The 19629-nt window shown below is 36.4% G+C and overlaps 1 protein-coding gene and 1 long non-coding RNA gene across 8 annotated transcripts in view; one reads left to right on the forward strand and one right to left on the reverse strand.

Moving 5' to 3' along the window:
• The window catches only part of LOC145266541 (uncharacterized), a 131076-nt gene that overhangs the window by 107348 nt on the left and 4099 nt on the right, over positions 1-19629 (forward strand). The window lies entirely within an intron of this gene.
• LOC145266536 (uncharacterized) overlaps positions 1-19629 on the reverse strand; it is a 182557-nt gene that overhangs the window by 8965 nt on the left and 153963 nt on the right. For 5 of the 7 annotated variants that reach the window (XM_080122302.1, XM_080122303.1, XM_080122300.1 and 2 more), the window contains 6 exons: positions 18785-18910; positions 12989-13040; positions 10543-10647; positions 4765-4863; positions 3320-3336; positions 335-427 (listed from right to left, as the gene is read on the reverse strand). In XM_080122302.1, coding sequence (XP_079978428.1) covers positions 365-427; positions 3320-3336; positions 4765-4863; positions 10543-10647; positions 12989-13040; positions 18785-18910 — 462 coding nt within the window. In that variant the 3' untranslated portion in view covers positions 335-364. The remainder of the gene's footprint in view (positions 1-334; positions 428-3319; positions 3337-4764; positions 4864-10542; positions 10648-12988; positions 13041-18784; positions 18911-19629) is intronic. The other 2 variants (XM_080122305.1, XM_080122306.1) reach the window with 1 other exon arrangement.

The raw sequence follows: 19629 nt of genomic DNA on the forward strand, positions 1-19629 counted from the left end.
AGGGTGGCTCCACACTCCCGACAGCTTGAGTATTCATGTTTTTACTTACAAGAAATGAACTGTTTAGAAAAATCATAATACTCGCATGCACATGTCTCAGTTTCTGTATGAATTAAAATATAATATTTATGCATATTTTACGACTGGGCAATGCCGGGCGGTCTGCTAGTTTATGCTAATTTCCTCATGATATGTAAGGACGTAATAATGTTTCCACCTGAAATGCGTTGGTTTAAAAGGTCACCAATGTAAACAAGCACTGACACATGTCCTGGTATGGATATTCCAGATTTTAATTAATATGAAATTTTTTAAAAAGAGTTTAAATACTTACGGTTTATTTAAGTTTTGTTTAAGGATATTTTTATGCTGGCTCAGTTTTTGGACCATCGATTGCTAGGTCGTCATCATCATCTAAAAACACCTGCTAAAATAAATTAAAAAGAAAAAGAATCAATAAAATTGTATCAAATTTAGAGGCAAGTATGTAAAAAATAATTTTTCAACGTAAGGCTGGAGAAAGAATAAGGTCAGACCAGTGGTAAATTCCATTAGAAATTAACAGACAAGAGTTATGACTATGGCTGTGACAACAACATATTCTTTTCATTGTTTTGATTCTCAAGTATATATCTGACACAGTTAGACACAGTTAATCAACCGAGAACCACATCAATCTATATAAAAGCATACATACACACTCGAGAGTCAAAACAATGAAAAGAATATGCTGTTGTCCTAGCCCTACTTATGACTATGTTGCAGGATATGACTAGCTTTTGAACCTACAATGTCAAAGCATGACGTTTCTGAATTTTTTTTTTTTTTTTGAGATGAGGTTTGGTTATTTGTATTAGTTGGATCCATCGGACTACTGTTCTCATCTTGAGTGTGATTTTCACAACGTTTTGGTCGATGTAACCTCCGACTTTCTTCAGGTGTATCTTGTCGAACTCGGGAATGTTTCTGCCAAACTCAGGAATTTGGACAGAATTTCGAGCGGAAACGTTTACTTACTTCATAGGGGTAGCATGCTCTTGTTCCCTCAGCCATGACTGGATAAAGGCCTTAAGGCTTTTTACAATTGATCTTTCCAAGTGTTACGGGTCCTTCCTGACAATTCTAATACGTACAATGTATTTTCTATTTCTAGTTGTAAACATCACTATTTATTACTAATTATTACTATATATCAGAATGTCAAATTAGCAACATTTGCGTTCGTTGCATATAAGTGTGCAGCAGGTTGGTTCTATATATGAAAATCGAATAGACCACACTTGTGTAAATGCACATATTATCGCTCCCAGTTGCCGAGAAACAATTTAAAATATGTCTTACAATAAAAACACCAAAAAGGAAATCATTTGTTTAAGAAAAAACCATGAAACTGACCGTTTAACTTGTCTAGAGTCTGCAGTCGGCTTATATATTCAGAAACAAATAATGGCTTACCACATATACTTATGTATAAGTCAATCTTGTGTAGAAGTCAATGCGCATTTTAAGACCAAAAATTGTGTTATTTTAAGTAGTCCACTGTAGATTTTAGATTCGTTAAATTGTTTGTCTAATGGCTCTTACACAGATAATTTCTTTTTTTTTTGTTTTTTGTAAGACATATAATTTTTTTTTTTTTTTTTTTTTTTTTTTACACAGTGATCACCACTTATCAAGGCCGGGAAGCCACTCAGGGATAAGGGTTATTGCAAGTACATTACGTTAGTGTGGAGATTTTTGTTAACGTTGGGCTTGAAGACATCCAAGTTATAGTCCAGTGGGAAGCAGGCAGACGGAACAGAGTTGCTTCTCAGCATCCGCGAGTGATAATACTGCATTTACGCAAGTGTGGTCTATTCGGATCAATGATATGCTGTAGATTCCAAGCGCAATTACTGTTTTTAGTTTATGCCATAATAACGTAAACACATACAGCGCACAAGCTGTAATATACCATAATAATGCACATGCATGCGTTAAGTGCCATTAAATCGTTTCATTAAATTGTTGTCATGAATTGTTAAAACTTGTTGAACTCAAGGGAGAACGACATATCGTAAACACTACATTTCCTAACCTACTAAAAAAAAAAAACGTTATATCATCATCGAATACATCATATCGAAATTAGGCCTATAGCCACGTCTAAAAAGTAGACATTGCGAGAACTGTTCCAATTATTATCAAGCCTCCCACTGAAAAACCATGCATGTGTTTACATGCTGGCAAACACACTGCAGTGAGTTTCGGAAGGAGTGCGATTAATTATTAAGATTTTTTTTTTTTTTTTTTTAAATTTTCACCCCAAACAAGGCACATTGCCACTTTGGTGTAGGGGGCTACTATCAGGGGCAACAACTACTGAGGTACTATGTTGGGATTTGGGCAGCAAAATGTCAGTTCACGTTACACTTGAACTTCTGCATGTCAGTACAGTTGGGGAAGCAGGGACCTGGAATGGAATTCCAGGGTTTAGCGGTTCTGGGGAAGAAACTACTGGAGTAGAAAGACCTTGTGACAGCAATACTCCATGCATGAGCGAATAGTGGCTTTATAGATTACCGGTATATACCAAGTGCACAAACAAAATGACGTTTTCTATGGTATGACAGAGTGCCGAGTTGCTCTCAAACAACATTTCCAAAAACATTACCTATCTATAAGTCGACCCCCCCCCCACCAAAAATAACCTTAAAATCGTCTCCCAGAAATATACAGTATCAGTTATCTTTTAATTTATCCTATTACCAGCAGGGAGACCCGACATTGCCCGGGATTGAATGATGATCAGCAAATATTTCACACTCCCATATTTTTATTGTCATTGAAATCCGTGAAATCGACCATTTTTCAATCAAATCAGCTGATTGCCTGCTCTAGTTTGGCACCCATCGCAATGCACTAGGAGGAAGCTTCACATGTCATATACGGCTTTGTCTTGTGTCTGTGCCTAAACCTAAACGTAGATTCCATGAACTAACCTTCTTTCTAAGAACGGCACACGTGTGGAACTCTCTTCCGTTTACCTGCTTTCCAGATGACTACAATATGGCCATCTTCAAGTCCAATGTAAACAAGTTGTTGATGAGCCGTTCCCTTAAGTAATTCAATTTACCAAATTTGCACTTCTAACGATTACTATGATATTGTCCTTTTAACCCTCATCCTCGAGTGGCTTCTGGGCCTTGGTAAGTGGTGACTCCTTTGTAAATAATGTGTATATATATATATATATATATATATATATATATATATATATATATATATATGAGAGAGAGAGATAGATAGATAAAGAAAAAACAATAAAATTTTTACTTACACCATATCCTGGATTGGCTGTAAATAAAACAAAAAAATATGTATTAAAAAAAAATTATAATGGAATTTTTTTTTTTAATAAAAATATAATTGCAGCTCATGTTTCAAGAAAAAAAGCGGATTCAAAATGTTTATTGCAGAGTGAAACGATAAACTTGTCGCCCTAAAGAAACCAACACTACAGGTTTATTTTAAAACTTTTCTTGAAAAAAATCAATTCAGGTAACTTGATTATGTAGTAGAGCTGACATCTATTCAAATGTAGCTGCCTTCAGCCTCAATCACCGCCTCGATACGTGTCAGGAACTGGGAGCATGCCTTTTCCACAAGCACCAGTGAGAGCTCGGCGAATACTCGGCAGATGGCGGCTGGCTTTGCTGTTGTGGGAGGGGGGGGCATGTTGGTGATGTTCTCGACGTATCACCCAACAATTAGTCCAGCAGGTTCAGGTTGAGCGGAGGGGACCAGTGAGAGAAGGTACAAAATCGTAGCACTCTTTCAGAAGCCAAGCCTGGGTCTCTTTGGATTTGTGGGTCAGCGCCAAGTCCTGCTGCCACACCCAGGGTCTGTCAGTGACCACCTGATTGCACCAGGGGATCACCACACTCTTCAGCACATCCAGGTACACTTTGGTGTTGACTTTCAACTTCAAAGATGTGAGGTGGCATGATGTGGCCCTCACTTGAAACCACATTATCCTGGACACGTCCCTGTTATTTGTAGCAATCAAGTGATGCATTTTGAGGGTGCTGGCAATGGTCCTGTTGTCATAACATAGATTGATAGAGATCATAAGTTCTACAGTGGCACATCCCCAATCTGACTCGTTGAACATTGTGCCACTTTCAGACATGATAGAAAGCTCCTATAGCCTTTGGGATTTGTACACAACTGACCAACTAGTAGATGGTCTGCAACAGCAAAAGAAAACCGGTTTTCATCAAACGGAAATGGAATCATGCCGTCTTTTCTAGGGAGAAAAATTTATCATTCCACCCTGTATTTTAAATTTATTTTAAACAATATTAGGCGGTGCAACTCGAGGAGTAAAAACAAAGGTAACATAGTGTTATGAGCATAGTTGGTTGGTTGTTTTGTTTTACGGCATATCAACCCTTTTCAGGTTATTTAATGCAGAATCTGGTGATTTTGAAGAACGATTTTTTAATATAGTATATTTGTTTTTAAGTCGTATTCTATTTAACCCATAGTTGGGACCCTAGCAGGTGCTACCACTCTGGGTCAGAGTGGACCTGGGAGCAATGGCAATTAAAGGGTGGCTCCACACTCCCTAAGGCCTGCAAGCTGGGGCCCTCACCATCGGATATAGTTTAAGGTCATATCCAGGACCTATGAGCATAGTGAAAAGGTATCTGGTAGCGCTCTTCATTCAATCCCAGGTAACATCGGGTTACCCTGATATTACGTGATAATATGATTACTTACCGTTTCGTATTTTCTCACGATTACACATGCTGCAAAACGCTTTGTGATTGTTTGGAAAATTACAGCTGGGGCACTTCCAAGCAGGCAGTTCTTTACGAGCTGCAAAGAAAAAAATAAAAGACGTCTAGTTGCTATATTATTTGCTTTTACATAGTCTCTCACATACGCGGTTGCCGAGAAGGGCACGCACGGGTCTGCAAGTATAAATAAATAAAACAAGACAAAAACTTTGAAACATTCTGCAAATATCAGCTGCACTGTGTGTGTGTGTGTGTGTGTGTGTGTGTGTGTGTGTGTGTGTGTGTGTTTATTAATTTTCTTCCATTGAAGATTATAACGTTGGGTATGGGGCAGCCAAACCAGCTGCCAACATTGCCCTGCTTTTTATTGAAACCAACCGAGAGCTCTTTTTAGTATCCTTGCTGTTCCCTTTAGTGCAATTGTCTGGATCTCTTTTGCACAGGAATATTAGTTAGGTAGGACTTCATGTTCTTCTTCATAAGCCCTATGGCACCTATAATAACTGGTATGATTGATATCTCCTCAAGATTCCAGTTTCTTTTCATATCATACATGAGACCTTGATATTTGGTCTGTTTTTCTCTTTCAGCTCTGTTCAGACCGCCATCATTAGGGACGCTCACTTCAATCAAGGTTGCAAATGTGTGTGTATGTGTGTTGTATATAGGGGTGGATTGGCACCAAAACAGTCATATGTTACATAGAGAGGTGCAAATTTTTGTTCTTATAACGGGATCAGATTATAAACATAAAAATTGTATGTCTTGTTCCTATTTACAATGCCTCCCCACGGGACAGAGTTAGACACCAGGGTCGTTTTTTAATGTGGAGAAAAGGAACAAAAATAAAAATTGTCTCAGTCGTGAAGGATTTCTCCTCCACTGACAGAGAACAAGAAATTGAAGTGCAGCATCTGAAGAACAGATACTACACTTTGATCTTGTCCTGAAGGCCAGGTATTTATTTGCTCCCCCACCGAGCAAATTAGGCACAAGGCCAATTTTTAATGTGAGGAGTGAAGGGAGGGGGAAGGGAAAAAGGGGACCAGCTCCCGAGAGGTGCGAAATGGGAGCTGGTTAAAAGGTCAGGCATGTGGGGTTGCCCCCACATCTGGTCTTTGCTTGCAGTACCTGTTGGAACAGATACTACACTTTGATCTTGTTTATATATTTTATTGCTTTTTAAAAATTTTGAAAATACAATTAAGTAAAAAACAAAAGATTTTTGAACAACAAAATTAGGCACAAGGCCCTACAAGAAATTGGGGAGGGGAAGGGTTCAGGGTCTTTGTGACTAAAGTGATTAAAAAGTAATAAATGTAGACTTTGGAGTCTTAATCTTGACTGGCAACATTTACCAAAATACCTCATTCACTCTATGGATCTTAAACTAACTAATAAATCCCCAGCGTTTAAGAATCAAAACCATATTTACAATTAATAAACAGTTGTCTGTGTGTTTGTGTATGCATTTTTTTTTTTTTTTTTTTTTTTTAAATATTAATTTTGTGTGTGTGTGTGTGTGTGTGTGTGTGTGTGTGTGTGCATGTGTGAAAAAATAAAGTTCAATTTCACACTTTGATCTTGTCCTGAAGGCCAAGTGGTTGTATTGTTTAGCCAAGGGATATGATATTGACGTATAAACTGAGTCATGTTGTATAAGAGAGTTATCACACGGATATATATTACAGTTCATATTTACATAAACATATTTTTTATAATAGTAATATATGCTTCATACCTTCCTTCCTTAAATTATTGATTTCACTATATCTATGTATCAATAATTTAAATTAACATTTGCATCCAATAAAAATAAATAAAAATCCCAAAATTGACAACTTATCTCTTAGAAGGATCCATCTCCAAATGCAAACTCTTAAACACAATCCTAACTTTCTTCAAGAGTTCTATCTTAACTGCTGAGCTCCGCGATCAAACATGAAACGACCAACATCATAACCAATTGAGACCTGTTCTTCTTTTGTGAAACCACAGAACAACACTTTATATTTTTAAAATATAAATTTATTTCAGTTGTCTCAAATGGTCTTCACAAAGAGTCTGCATTTTGTCTACATGCTTATTCTCCACAGCCTCGCTTCCCAGCTTGAAGTACGTCTATTCACTTGCGTGACTAAACTCCAACTCTCGACTCTAAACTTCCTGACCTCAGTTCCGTTATGTCATCATTCAAAAAGCACACGTATCCCTAACGTGTGACTTTTCTACATCTGCCTGCCCAAGGTTATTTTGTTTATATTTAACCTAGCTAATTTATGTAAACATCCTCAACTAAAACCCATTACTACACTTTATTCTATAAACAATAAATAACTCCCAATATAAGCTATTTTAATATCATTGAATAGATAGATAGATAGATGGTTGGTTGGTTGTTTTTGTTTTCCGGCATATCAACCTTTTTCAGGTTATTTAATGCCGAATCTAGTTATTTTGAGGAACGATTTTTAATGGAGTATATTTTTTTTTACGTCAGATTCTATTTAACCCATAGTTGGGACCCTAACAGGTACTACAACTCCGGGTCAGAGTGGACCTGGGAGCAATGGCAATTAAAGGGTGGCTCCACACTCCCCAAAGCCCGCAAGGTGGGGCCTCACCATCGGATATAGTTTTAGGTCATATCCAGGACCAGATAGATAGATAATAACTAATTAACTTTTAACAGTGTTAATTATCCAACATATATGTGACTATGTGTGTGTATATGTGTGTTTGTGTGTGTGTGTGTTTGTGTGTGTGTGTGACACTATTTATTCACCCTCTTTATGCTAAAGTCCACATCTTAAATGTTTACCGAGGCCATAGTTGTTAGCTGATGTCAGCACTTCTTGATCTTCCAAAACCCTCCCGACCTGGTCCAAGTTATGACTGTTGTGTTGTCGAGGGAGTGGGGGGGGGGGACATATGTGGCTTCCTTCAGTCTTGACAGACTATGGATAACCACTGTAAGGGTGCCTGCGCGTGAAATTTGTGGGGCAAGAGTTACAGTCTCCAACCATGTCTCTCCTGAGTAAACATTGTTGCATACCAGTAGCAAGTTGAGGTACAAGACGACTGAAAACAATGCCGAGATAAGCGGCAATCATATACAGTGCCTAGAATTCCCAAATGATCATCCATCTGGTACTAGCCAGACTCAACATTGCTTAACTTTGGTGATCTGGCGAGAACCGGTATGTCAACGTGATTATGCTGTCCTCTGATATATGATATATATGTCCCCTGACATACACGTCATATCTATTAGAAGACTAAATACATTGATGATGATTGTGAAAGACGAGACATTCATGTGACATTGTTACACAGCGACGACGTTGTTTGTATAAAGGCGTAAATACCGCCAACGGTGGCGATAATTCTATTTGTTCATATTATTATTAATAGGAGACCGAGAGATGATGCAACAGCTTTTGTTAACACATATAGAAGGAGAGTCATTATTGATGATGGTGGTGCGGACACATAATACTTGGATAGGGGTGTTGCACAAAGTTCATCTACAGATGATGGATAAAAACATTTACCTTTCTTTGTTGGAATAAACACACGAAGACAAACCATTTTTTTTTTTTTTTTTTTTTTTTTTTTTACACAGGGATCACCATTTATCAAGGCCCGGAGGCCACTCGAGGATAAGGGTTAATGGGTATACATTAGTCAATGTGATTATAGCGTAGTAAACATAAGTAGTGGGAATTTTGTAAATTGGATTACTTAGGGGTACGGTTCATCAAGAACTTGTTTACATTGGACTTGAAGACAATCAGATTGTAGTCAGCTGGAAAGCAGGCAATCAGAAGAGAGTTCCACAGGCATGCAGTTCTAAGAAAGTAGCTTTGTTCATGGAATCTACTTTTAGGTTTTGGCACAGATAAAGAGTGTGGGAAATTATTGATAGTGGTTTTGGTTAGATGAGTGTTTTTCGTCAAAGTTTGGCGAGGTGGGGATCATAGTTAGCTGAGCACTTGCCATGAAAATAATGATAAAGCAGAAACAGGCTCGCAACATCTCTTTTATGGAAAAGAGGTTGTAGGGAAGAGAGAAGGGCATCTCCTACGAGGCTACGAAGTCTATTTTGTCAAGGCAGGATAAGCTACATCTACCAGCTCCTGGCCAGATGTGGCAACAGTACTCCATCGTTGGACGTACCTGGCTTTTATATAGGTAGAGAATTGCATCAAGAGGGAGATATCTACTGGAGCGATAGGATCCCACCATTTTTCCAGCGACCTTGGCAATGGATTTGATATACGTGTTCCATTTCAAGTCAGGAGTAAAGGTTAAGCCCAGAAGCTTGTTACGTGTGTGTTTGTGGTACAAACATTTTATATAGCTTTAAAAGACTATATTTATCTTTAAATATGATGAATTAAGAAATAGAAAGGTCTAACTGGCCGGTTTCGGAACTTGCTGAACATAGTTTAATCGAGGTTAGGATCACAATTAAGAATAAAAAAATTTTTTAAAATGGAATGGGAATTATAACAAAGGAAAACGACATTAAATATTATTATTATATTATAACGAAGGAAATAGGAAAACGACATTAAATATTAGGTCCAAGAAAGTTTTTTTTTGTTTTACTGCAGTTGTTTCTAGAATTTTCAGGAGATAGATGGAATTTAACTTATTAAGAACTAGCAGGGGTGCTCAACGTTGACCGAGTGTTTGTAGGTGTAAAAGAAAAAAAAACAGAAGGTTTTGTAGGGAGGTAGGCTTGAACCCGAAGCCTTGAAGCTAAGACGGAAAAAACAGTCTGACACATTACCTCGACGCTAAGCGGGCAGAAAAGTGAGATTGGGTGAAATTAAACATTTAAAAAAACAGATGGTTAAACGAACGTCAATGTTTTCTAGGTCAAACATCATGCCATAGTATTAGTAGAGAAAATGAAATCACAAATTTTATAACATAAAAGTCGCTGAAATAAAAAATACAGACGACGTTGTTTCGTAAATCGGAGATATTATAATCTAGGCAGTATATAAAAAGTTCTAAGAAACAGTGACCGCTCCGAGACCCCTTTCCAAAGCCTTTGGCGGACATACAAGAAAAATGCACACACACACACAAACATTTTCACTTTTATATATATAGATGAAGAGTAAGTTGATACTGAAATTAGGAATGTATATTTTTAAAGTCTTAAGCGACGGAAGAGAATTTTTTCGACCATCCAACAGCAAAAAAATTTGCATGGCAAGTTTTTAAAAATGTGTTGGTTGATTCAAATGTCCCGTCTTTGTGACATATTTCCAATGTAATCCTAACCAGAACTGACATTTAAATAAATAAACAACAGAATCGTTATGGTGGAAAAGAAGGAAAACTTTTTGAATCGACGTCAAACGATAGATTTGAAAGAAAAACGTAATGATGATCCTTTTATTCATATTAGCTGGTGATGATGATCATGGTGATGATGATGATGGTGATGATGATGGTGATGATGACGGTGGCGATGGTGGTGATGATGATGATGATGGTCTGGGATTCAAGCTTTTTTCTGAACCTGTGTGCATTCCATCGACAATCTCCAATGCATAATAAATGACAACACTGCCGTGATAAGAAAAAAATGAAGGCAAAGAAAACCATGGTACACAGTGTTGTCGGGGACAGTGGCATTATCATAGGGCGTGTACCACGATAGTATCACACGTGCATGCATTGTTAAAACTATGGAAGGACAGAACGGACAAAATAAAATAGATTATAATGACCTTACCAAATTTTGGAGCTTTGCATATTTTGCATTCTTCGACTTGTGGATCGTTTAGGAAAGTGCAGTACACGCATGCCCAGCAAGAGGGCATTTTGGGCATTTTTGCAGCTAAGAAAAAAGAATAAAACAAAAAAATGAAAGCATTACAAAATAAAAAAGAATTTTTACTTAAAAAAAAATGTGATGTGACTTCTTAATTTTTTTTTTTAAGTACTATTTTATTAAAAAATAAATAATAACATTTAAAAGTAAAAATGGTAGCTATGACACATTCTTGTAAACATCTATTATATAAATCTCACTTGTCTGTTTAAATGTATGTATGTATGTATGCATGTTTGCCTAAAACTTTCGACAAAGGTGACGGATTTTCTCGAGATTGGTATCGTTTTGAAGCTCGTCCCTTCAGACGACAAATATTGAAAAATTTGCTAAAAACATTAATTCCTTCACCCTCAACTGGGTACTTGTTTACAGGGAGGGGTCACTTTTTCGCCGATATTTTCAAAAGTCATCCCCCTCTTTCTGATTGACTAGCCTTAATTTAAACATTTGTCACTTCCGGTTTGACGATGGACACAACAGCAAAAACGTCACTTTTTTTTTTCCCCGCGTTCTTTTCCTCCTTCACGGAACGGGTTCGAGCCTGCCTGCCTACTACCACTTTTTTTTTTTTTGCTCAACACACACCTCCAAACACCTGGGCAACGCCAGGCACCCAGGCTAGTCTATTATATAAATCTCACCTGTCTGTTTAAATCTATGTATATATGCATGCTGGTATGTCTGCCTAAAACTTTCAACGGAGGCGATGGATTTTCACAAGATCGGTATCATTTTGAAGCTCGACCCTTCAGACGACAAATACTGAAAATCATAATCACGGTAGGTGCATCGATAAGATCGTGTGTTTCTTTACACCTCCTTTTCCTCTAGCGCCTTACAGGTTGGCGCCTGCTTACTACTCCTAAGTTTTTTTGTTTTTTTTTTGCTCGCAATTTTCCTTTTTTTTGCTCAACCAACACCCTTACACACCTCCACTTTCTTTTCTGCCTTCGCGTCACAGGTTCGAGCCCGCCTGCCTACTATAACTTTTTTTTTTTGCTCAACACACACCTGCAAACACCTGGGCAACACCAGGCACCCAGACTAGTCTATATATATAAAAGCAAAAATGTATGTATGTATGTATGTATGTATGTACGTGTGTCTGCTAAAAACTTTCGACAGACACAACAAAAATTCACAAACTCGGTATCATATCGAAGCTCCATCCTTCGCTCCAAAAATATCGAAAAATTGGCCAAAAACGTTCATTTTTTTCACCCCGAAATCGACAATTTTTGACAGGGGGGGGGGGTCAACAAAAACGGCCATCTCGACTGGTTCTACGCATGCGTCAGATGACGTCATGACCTGATTTACTTTAAATAGTTGAAAAACTGAACAAATTTCGTGTACGTCGTGTTAGGTCAGTTGATTAGCGCGTTGCTTCTTTATCTAAACGTTTTGGATTCGAATCGTGGTGTGAGATGTCTTCTTTTTTTTTTTTTTTTTTGATTTTTTAAATTTAAATATTGAACCAGTGTTATTTAAGCCATTTTTCACGTAACGTTCGTTTTCCTGTTTTTTTTTTTTTTTACTTCACTTATCCACCACCGACCACACACCCAAAAACACCCGGGTATCCACCGATTTTTTAAATTTTAATATCGAAACAGGCTTATTTAAGCCATTTTTCACGTGTTCGTTTTTCTGTTTTCGTTCGTTTGCCTTATGTTAGTTTTTTTTTGTGTTTTTTTCCCGCTTAAGTGTAAACATTGTTTTCTTTTTTTACTTCGCTCATAACAAACAAACCTACATCATCGTCGTCGTAACGCTCGACGACTTACGGGCTCGCACCTGTCAATTTTGTTTTTACTTAAATAAACCCGTTCTTTTTTATTTAACACCACACACACCTTCAAACACCCGGGCAACGCCGGGTACCCCCGCTAGTTAATAATAAAGAATGAAAATATTGGAAAAGGTATTGTTATTATTAATTAATTTATTTATTGATTTATTAAAAAAAACAATAGTCGCATCTTTCTTTTCTTACAATTTCTTTGAAGTTGTGTTGGTTTCAGCATCCTAAATTCTTGGATGAAAAAAAGAACAGATCTCCCTCTCTTTCTCTCTCTCTCTCTCTATATATATATATATATATATATAGAGAGAGAGAGAGATAGAGAGAGAGCTACAAAGATACAGGAAGAGGTAGAAAAAGAGAGAGAGATACAAAAACAGAGAGAGAGAGAAAGAGATACAAAAAGAGAGAGAGAGAGAGAGAGAAAGAAAGACAGAGATACAAGAAGAGAAAAAAAGAGAGAAAGAGATAAATAAAGAGATAAAGAGATACAAAAACATACAGAAAAAGAGAGAAAGAGGAAGAAAGATGATAACAAACCATTTGCTGGATTTCCTGATATTTGTTTCATTCTTATCCGTTCGTATTCGGCCTGAAAGAAAATAAAAATTGGATTCCATAATGAACAGATTTTTGTTGCAGTCAATTTTACATTTTTTTGAAAATGAAAAAAAAAAAAAAAATGAAAATGCAATCGCAGTTCGCTGACACATGTACAACTTGCGACAAAAATTCAAACACAATGCGATAGGATTTAATTGCACGCAGACATGACTTTTCAGTTGTGCCAGACTGTAGCCAGTCTTACGACAGACTATCTAGTTGGGCTCCTTCTCCAGATTTCTCTGTCCTCCATCAGCTGCCTCGGATCTTCAGGATCACAGTTGACATCATGTGCAATTTGCTGGATGTACGTGGATCTAGATTGTCCTATGCTCGTGCTGTAGAGTCCACAACAGTATATTTCTCACCAGCTCCTGCTTGCTTCTCTGGAAGTGACCGGCAAATCACAGACGTCGCTCCCTGATGGTAGTAGATATGGCAGGTAGGTTGCCATAAAGTTGCTGCTTTGTGGGTTGATCTTGCAGAAAACTCACATTCATAAGAGGTTTTAACAAGGAAATCCGGTTTTTGTGGATTTAAAGGGAAAATGAATAAGTAAGTAAATAAACACAATTCTGCTAAAAAGCAGAAAATTTACATCCCAACTACCTACGTTTCTGTGAAATTTTTGGAGTAGATAGTTTTTCTTTTTTCTCCAACTGTCAAGAGAGAGAGAGAGAGAGAGAGAGAGAGAGGGGGTGGAAGGAAAATGGAAAGAATGTAGAAAAAGATAAAGAGAGTGAGGGAGAGACAACTTGTGAAACACTTACTACATTTAAAGAGAAGGTAGCAATTACACCTATTCATAAACTGTTTTAATAGACATGTGTTATCCATTCAAGTAATATGCCCTGATCAGCAAAGTCCAAATTAGTAAATAAAAAATAAGAAGTTAAGGCCCTAGCAATTTGACATGAACCAACTTTTTCTTATTTAAAAAAGAAAGGAAGATTTCAAACAAAAAAACAGAAATAACACTTATAAGCGGTTTTAGTTATTTGAACAGAAATACGGTTTTTGTAGATTTAAAGGGGAAAAAAAGACAGAATTCTGCTAAAAAGCAGAAAACTTACATCCTAACTACCTAGCTATGTTTCTATGGAATTTTTACAGTAGATAGTAAACAAAAAAGTTTTTGTTGTTTTTCGTTTTTCTCTGTCTTGAGAGAGAGAGAGAGAGAGAGAGAGAGAGAGAGGGGGAGACAGAGAGACATATACAAAAAGAAGGATAGAGAAACAGAGAGGGAGGAGGGGAAAAAATATAGTAGGCAGAACGGAAAAAAAAAAGGAGAAGAGAGAGAAGAGAAAGAGTGGGAAGAGAGAGAAAGGGTTGGTTGTTTTTTGTTTTATGGCATATCAACCCTTTTCAGGTTATTTAATGCCGAATCCAAAGATTTTGAAGAAATTTTTTTTAATAGAATATATTTGTTGTTTTCAAGTCGGTTTCTATTTAGACTATTGGGACCCTAACAGGTACTACGACTCCGGGTCAGAGTGGACCTGGGAGCAATGGCAATTAAAGGATGGCTCCACACTCCCCAAAGCCTGCAAGCTGGGGCCTCACCACTGGATATGGTTTAAGGTCATATCCAGGACCGGGAAGTAGGGGAAGAAAGAGAGAAAAGGAGACAGAGGCATATACAGAGAGAAAGATAAAGAAATAGAGAGAAAGAGAGTTAAAGAGCAGCCTATACAGAATGAAGGATGGGGAAAGAGGAAATATATAGAGGAGAGAAGGAGGGAGAAAGAGAAATCAGGTGAGGTAAAGATGGAGAAACAAAGCAAAAGAGAGGGAAGAAATGAATATATAGAGGGAAGGCTAGAATTAGAGAGAGAGGAAGCATGGAAAAATAGAGAGAAAGAGAGAGGGGGGAACAAGGACATCTACAGAGAGAAGGATAGAGAACCAGAGAGAGAGAGAGAGAGGGAGAGAATATAGTTGGAAGAAGTAGATAAAATGGGGGAGAGATCAACAGAGAGAGAGAGAAAGATAGAGAGAAACTACTTCTGGAACTTTATTATCTTTAAAGAGAAGGTGGCAGTTACACCTATCCATAAACTGAAGAAAGTCGGGTTTCACTTCTGGATAGACAAATACTTTTTGGGTGGAGTGCATGATCAACGATAAAGTTTAATTTTCGAGTACCTGCCAAATTCTCAAGTTCCAATCTCACAATTTCGCAAGGAATACCAAATATTTTTCACTCAGTAGTAAGCTTTAGAAGATTGTCAGTGAAAGAAACACAATCGCCAAAAGAGTGATCGGTGACAGCCGAGTCAGAGATTCCTACAACAACCCCGTAGACATTTGGAGAATGGTTCTTTTAACTAAAAATGGTAGTACAAATTTGCATGGGTACAACCGAATAATTAACATGTGTTAGATTTTTCATTCTAAAAAAAGAATTTCGGGTGCTTGTCAAGAAAAAGTTGAAAAATCGATTTTTTAAAATATGCCACTTTAAGCAAAAACAACAACAACAGAATCTAACTGGTCAAAAAATGTTACAAAATTACCTCTGACATTTGACCTATTTTTGTCCTTTGATGTTGAAGCAAAATTCAGTGCTTGCTGAGAAGGTAGACAGATCGATTTTTTTAAAGATGTGGTTTTACGTAACAACAGTACTTACTTGGCATGTCGAAAATAGTAATATATCCAAAAATTACGAAAGTTCATCAAGTAGAAAATTATTTATAGTTAAAAATATTTTTTACAGAAAATTGTGGGAAATTACATTTTCTCTAGATGTAAACACCTTGAGCATTGCGAATACAGACAGGGCTCTACATTGCAAATGAAACAGTCGCATTTGCAAGTGATTTTTCAAAGTGGCGACTAGAAATAATGAAACACTTATCTTTTGGCGATTGTGTTTCTTTCACTGACAATCTTCCAAAGCTCACTACTGAGTGAAAAATATCTTTTCAACTTTTTTTTTAATAAAACGAACAATTTTAAATTATTTAAATAAAAGTTAAATAGAACAATATACTCTTTTTTTTTTTTTTTTTATTAACCAAGGCTGTTTTAAAAAAAACATTTGAAGAAATATGAATGTTTATAGCTTCAAGTATCAACATAAAATTTGTTGTATATTTAGAATTACACTTATTAAAAAAAAATGCAGAAAAAACTTTATTAGGTACATAATCGTCACAGAATGAAAATGTCATATTCCTAAAATCATATGGGTTTGGCTAGTAACTTTTCTATTTGGCTAGTAAACGAAAATATTCAGTTGTCAAAGGTCAACTGAAGATAAATTTGTCCACAGAGTCCTGACAGGAATACTTATCTCCCTTTTCAACACTTTAATGGCTGACTTTTTTAAGACCATAGCAATGGACTTTTTTTTATTTTACTAAGAACACAATAGTAGTTGTTTGATACTATGAAGATCTGAGTCATTAAGTGCTGAGAGGCAGGGACAATAGACAGATAGGAAGTGTCTTACAATGTACAATGAAATAGGAAATAGCAAACGATGAATCTATAGGTAGTTTTAGATTGAACCTTTTAGATTTGACAATGACAATAGAAACCTACAGAACAGATAAAGGAGACCAATGACACTTGACAGGGGGTGGGGAATCAATGAGATGCTTAGAGAGGGAAAGACAACTTCCAGTAAGTCTGGGTGGGGACTTGATATCGTAACACTGGGTAGTAAGTAGTGAATTGACACTAGTGATGGGACGATTCCAATATTTTTCCTGATTTTGATACAATTACCGATTCTATGCTAAATTCTCAATTCCGATACAATTACCGATTCCGATTCTTTATGAATCTCTAATTATTTAACTATAAAGATTGTTATTTTTCTCGATTTTCGTAAAACATATGTTAAATATGCAGATATTTTCCTAAACGTCAAAATACACTTGTGGAGGATGATCTATCGATATTAGCTTTACTTTTATTTTATAATCAATGAATATTTACTAATTTATCAATATTACCTGCAATGGAAGATTTTATTGAAACAAAATCAGATAAAAAAAAAGACAATTAAAAGAATCGATTTGGTATAGGAAAATAAGCACCAATATTTCCGATTCCGATATCGCTACCTCCAAATGTTCCGATTTTTACGATTTCCAATTCCGATTCTGATTAATCATCCCAACACTAGTTGACACCGAACTGCCATTGGCAGTGGATGGGAGTGTGAACGCTACAGAAGGCAGATTATGGTTTGAACCAGACCGAGAACCCTTGAACAACCAGATATGAATTAATCAAATAACTGATGAAGACGGCCTCGACAGTAAAGATAAATGTGAACCTCAGTATGTAGAGAGTGGTTTTACACACATCCAACCGTTAATGTTAAGAATCAGCGTCTGTGTTTTTTCTGTGTTTGTTTTATTTTGTTTTTATACTTGTGGGCCCACGTTTGTTCCCATCGAGAGTCATCAGTGAGAAAGCTGACGATCCGGCAACTGCACAGCTGTGGAACTCTGTTCCGTCTGCCTGCTTCCCACCTAACTACAACCTGGATGTCTTCAAGTCCAACGTAAACAAACTCCTAATGAACCGCCCCCTTAAGTAAACACTTCATTAAATCTCCACACTAACGTACTGTACTTGCAATAACCCTTATCCCTGAGTGGCCTTGATAAGTGGTGACCACCGTGTAAAAAAAAAAAAAAAAAAAATTAGAAGAATAGTTGATGAAAAATCCACGGCACATGACGTTGGGGGTCGGCGGTCTGTCAGGGCCACACACGTTATAGCCACAGTTGTTCCACTCAATGAATTTCGTAATTTTGGGATATATTACTATTTTTGACATGACAAGCGAGTTCTGTTGTTTTTGCTTAAAACGCCATATTTTAAAAAAATTTATGTAGCGATGTACCAAAAATGGCGCTAAAATGAGTCATGTTAAGTTATCTAACATGAACGGCACCCATGTAAACAGGTGTATATGTTTCGTGTTTGTTTGTGACGTGTCCTAAATGTGTTACTTAATGATATTAGTGGTTCTTCACTTTCTGAACCCGTTTTATGTTTCGTGATCGTCTAATGTTCATATTGCGTGTGGGTGTCCTATGTGTATCTTCGACATACCTTTATCTTCTCTGCTATCTGAACCTGGTCCATCCTGACTTCATCTTGTTCTTGGAGGGGAAGCTGGAGCCTTTTGAACGAAACACATTGACTCCAAGACGATGACTGTTTTTCATATTAGTATTTATTTCACGTTCCAGGATGTCGCACAGATGAAAGTGGAAAGTGAGTTTCTTTGCTTGTGGTCTTAACAGTCTACATTGAGAGACATATCACTCCCTCCCAAGAGGAGATGAGAGACAACTGTAAACCCCAACCGCTCTGCTTCAATCCCAAGTTCCAACTCTTCTATGATCTCCAGCTAACCTGATCACGTGACTCACACGCAACTTCTGGTAAACTTGTCTATGCTCTAGCTTTGTTATATTTTGACAGGTTTTATAAACATCACAATATTCATCTCTTGTCTAGCTCTCTGGTTAGATAGATAGATCGAGATGGACAGATAGCTAGATCGATAAATAGATAATTTATTCTGTTCTACCTATTCCATAACTGAATTTTGCTTCAACATCAACGGACAAAAATAGGTCAAATGTCAGAGACCATTTTATAACATTTTTTTGACCAGTTTGATTCTGTTCTTATTGGTTTCCCCTGATTTCTTTTGGGGTTTTTTTTCTGCAGGGAATAGTAAAAAATAAAAAGTCTTACTTGTTTTTCTTTTCTTTCCAACTCTTTCGAAAGGTAACGTAGTTTCTCCTCAAATTCTTTTGCACGTTTCTCTGCGAATATGCGTTCCTTTTTCTCCTTCTCAAAGTCGACCTTGAAGAGATTGACCTTTGTGAAAAAAAAAAAAAAATTAAATTAAAAGAAAAAGTGTTTGTTAAGATAGAGTCAACAGATCGAATTTTTAAATACGGAGATCACTCCCCACACGTGTTTCTACGTTTGAGAAAATATATGCCCATTTAACATGCGTTTTTACAGTAATCGAGGAAAAAATAATTTTATAGTTAAATATTTAGAGATTTATAAAAAATTGGAATCAAAAATTGTATCGGAATCAGGAAAAATATTGACAGCATCCCATCACTAATATATGTGTCTATATATATATATATATATAAATATATATATATATATATATATATATAAAAAAGCTTTGAATAAAAAAAAATAAAAATAAAGAATGCAGTTTAAATTCCCGTAAAAAAAAAAAAAAATACTTTTAACCTATCGCAGACTAAGCACCTACATAATCCGACTTTGAAAAGTTTATAATGACAAAAGAGAATTCATTTATATAAGGATGAGGAAAAAAAACGCATTAACTAAAATTGTTAAGTAGAAATAGACTTAGCATTTGCATAAGCCGATTTCGCAAAAGTCTTCAATTTTAAAATAGAATTTAACTATATAAGGATGAAAAGAGAATATATATATATATATATATATATATATATATATATATATATATATAGTTGTCATCCACATACAGTACTGTTTCGTTGTATCACAACTCATCAGTACGGCTAGACATACATAATTATATGACT

This window comes from Euprymna scolopes, chromosome 41 (assembly GCF_053919585.1).
Source record: "Euprymna scolopes isolate OS-2025 chromosome 41, ASM5391958v1, whole genome shotgun sequence".
Classification (NCBI taxonomy): Eukaryota; Metazoa; Mollusca; class Cephalopoda; order Sepiida; family Sepiolidae; genus Euprymna; species Euprymna scolopes.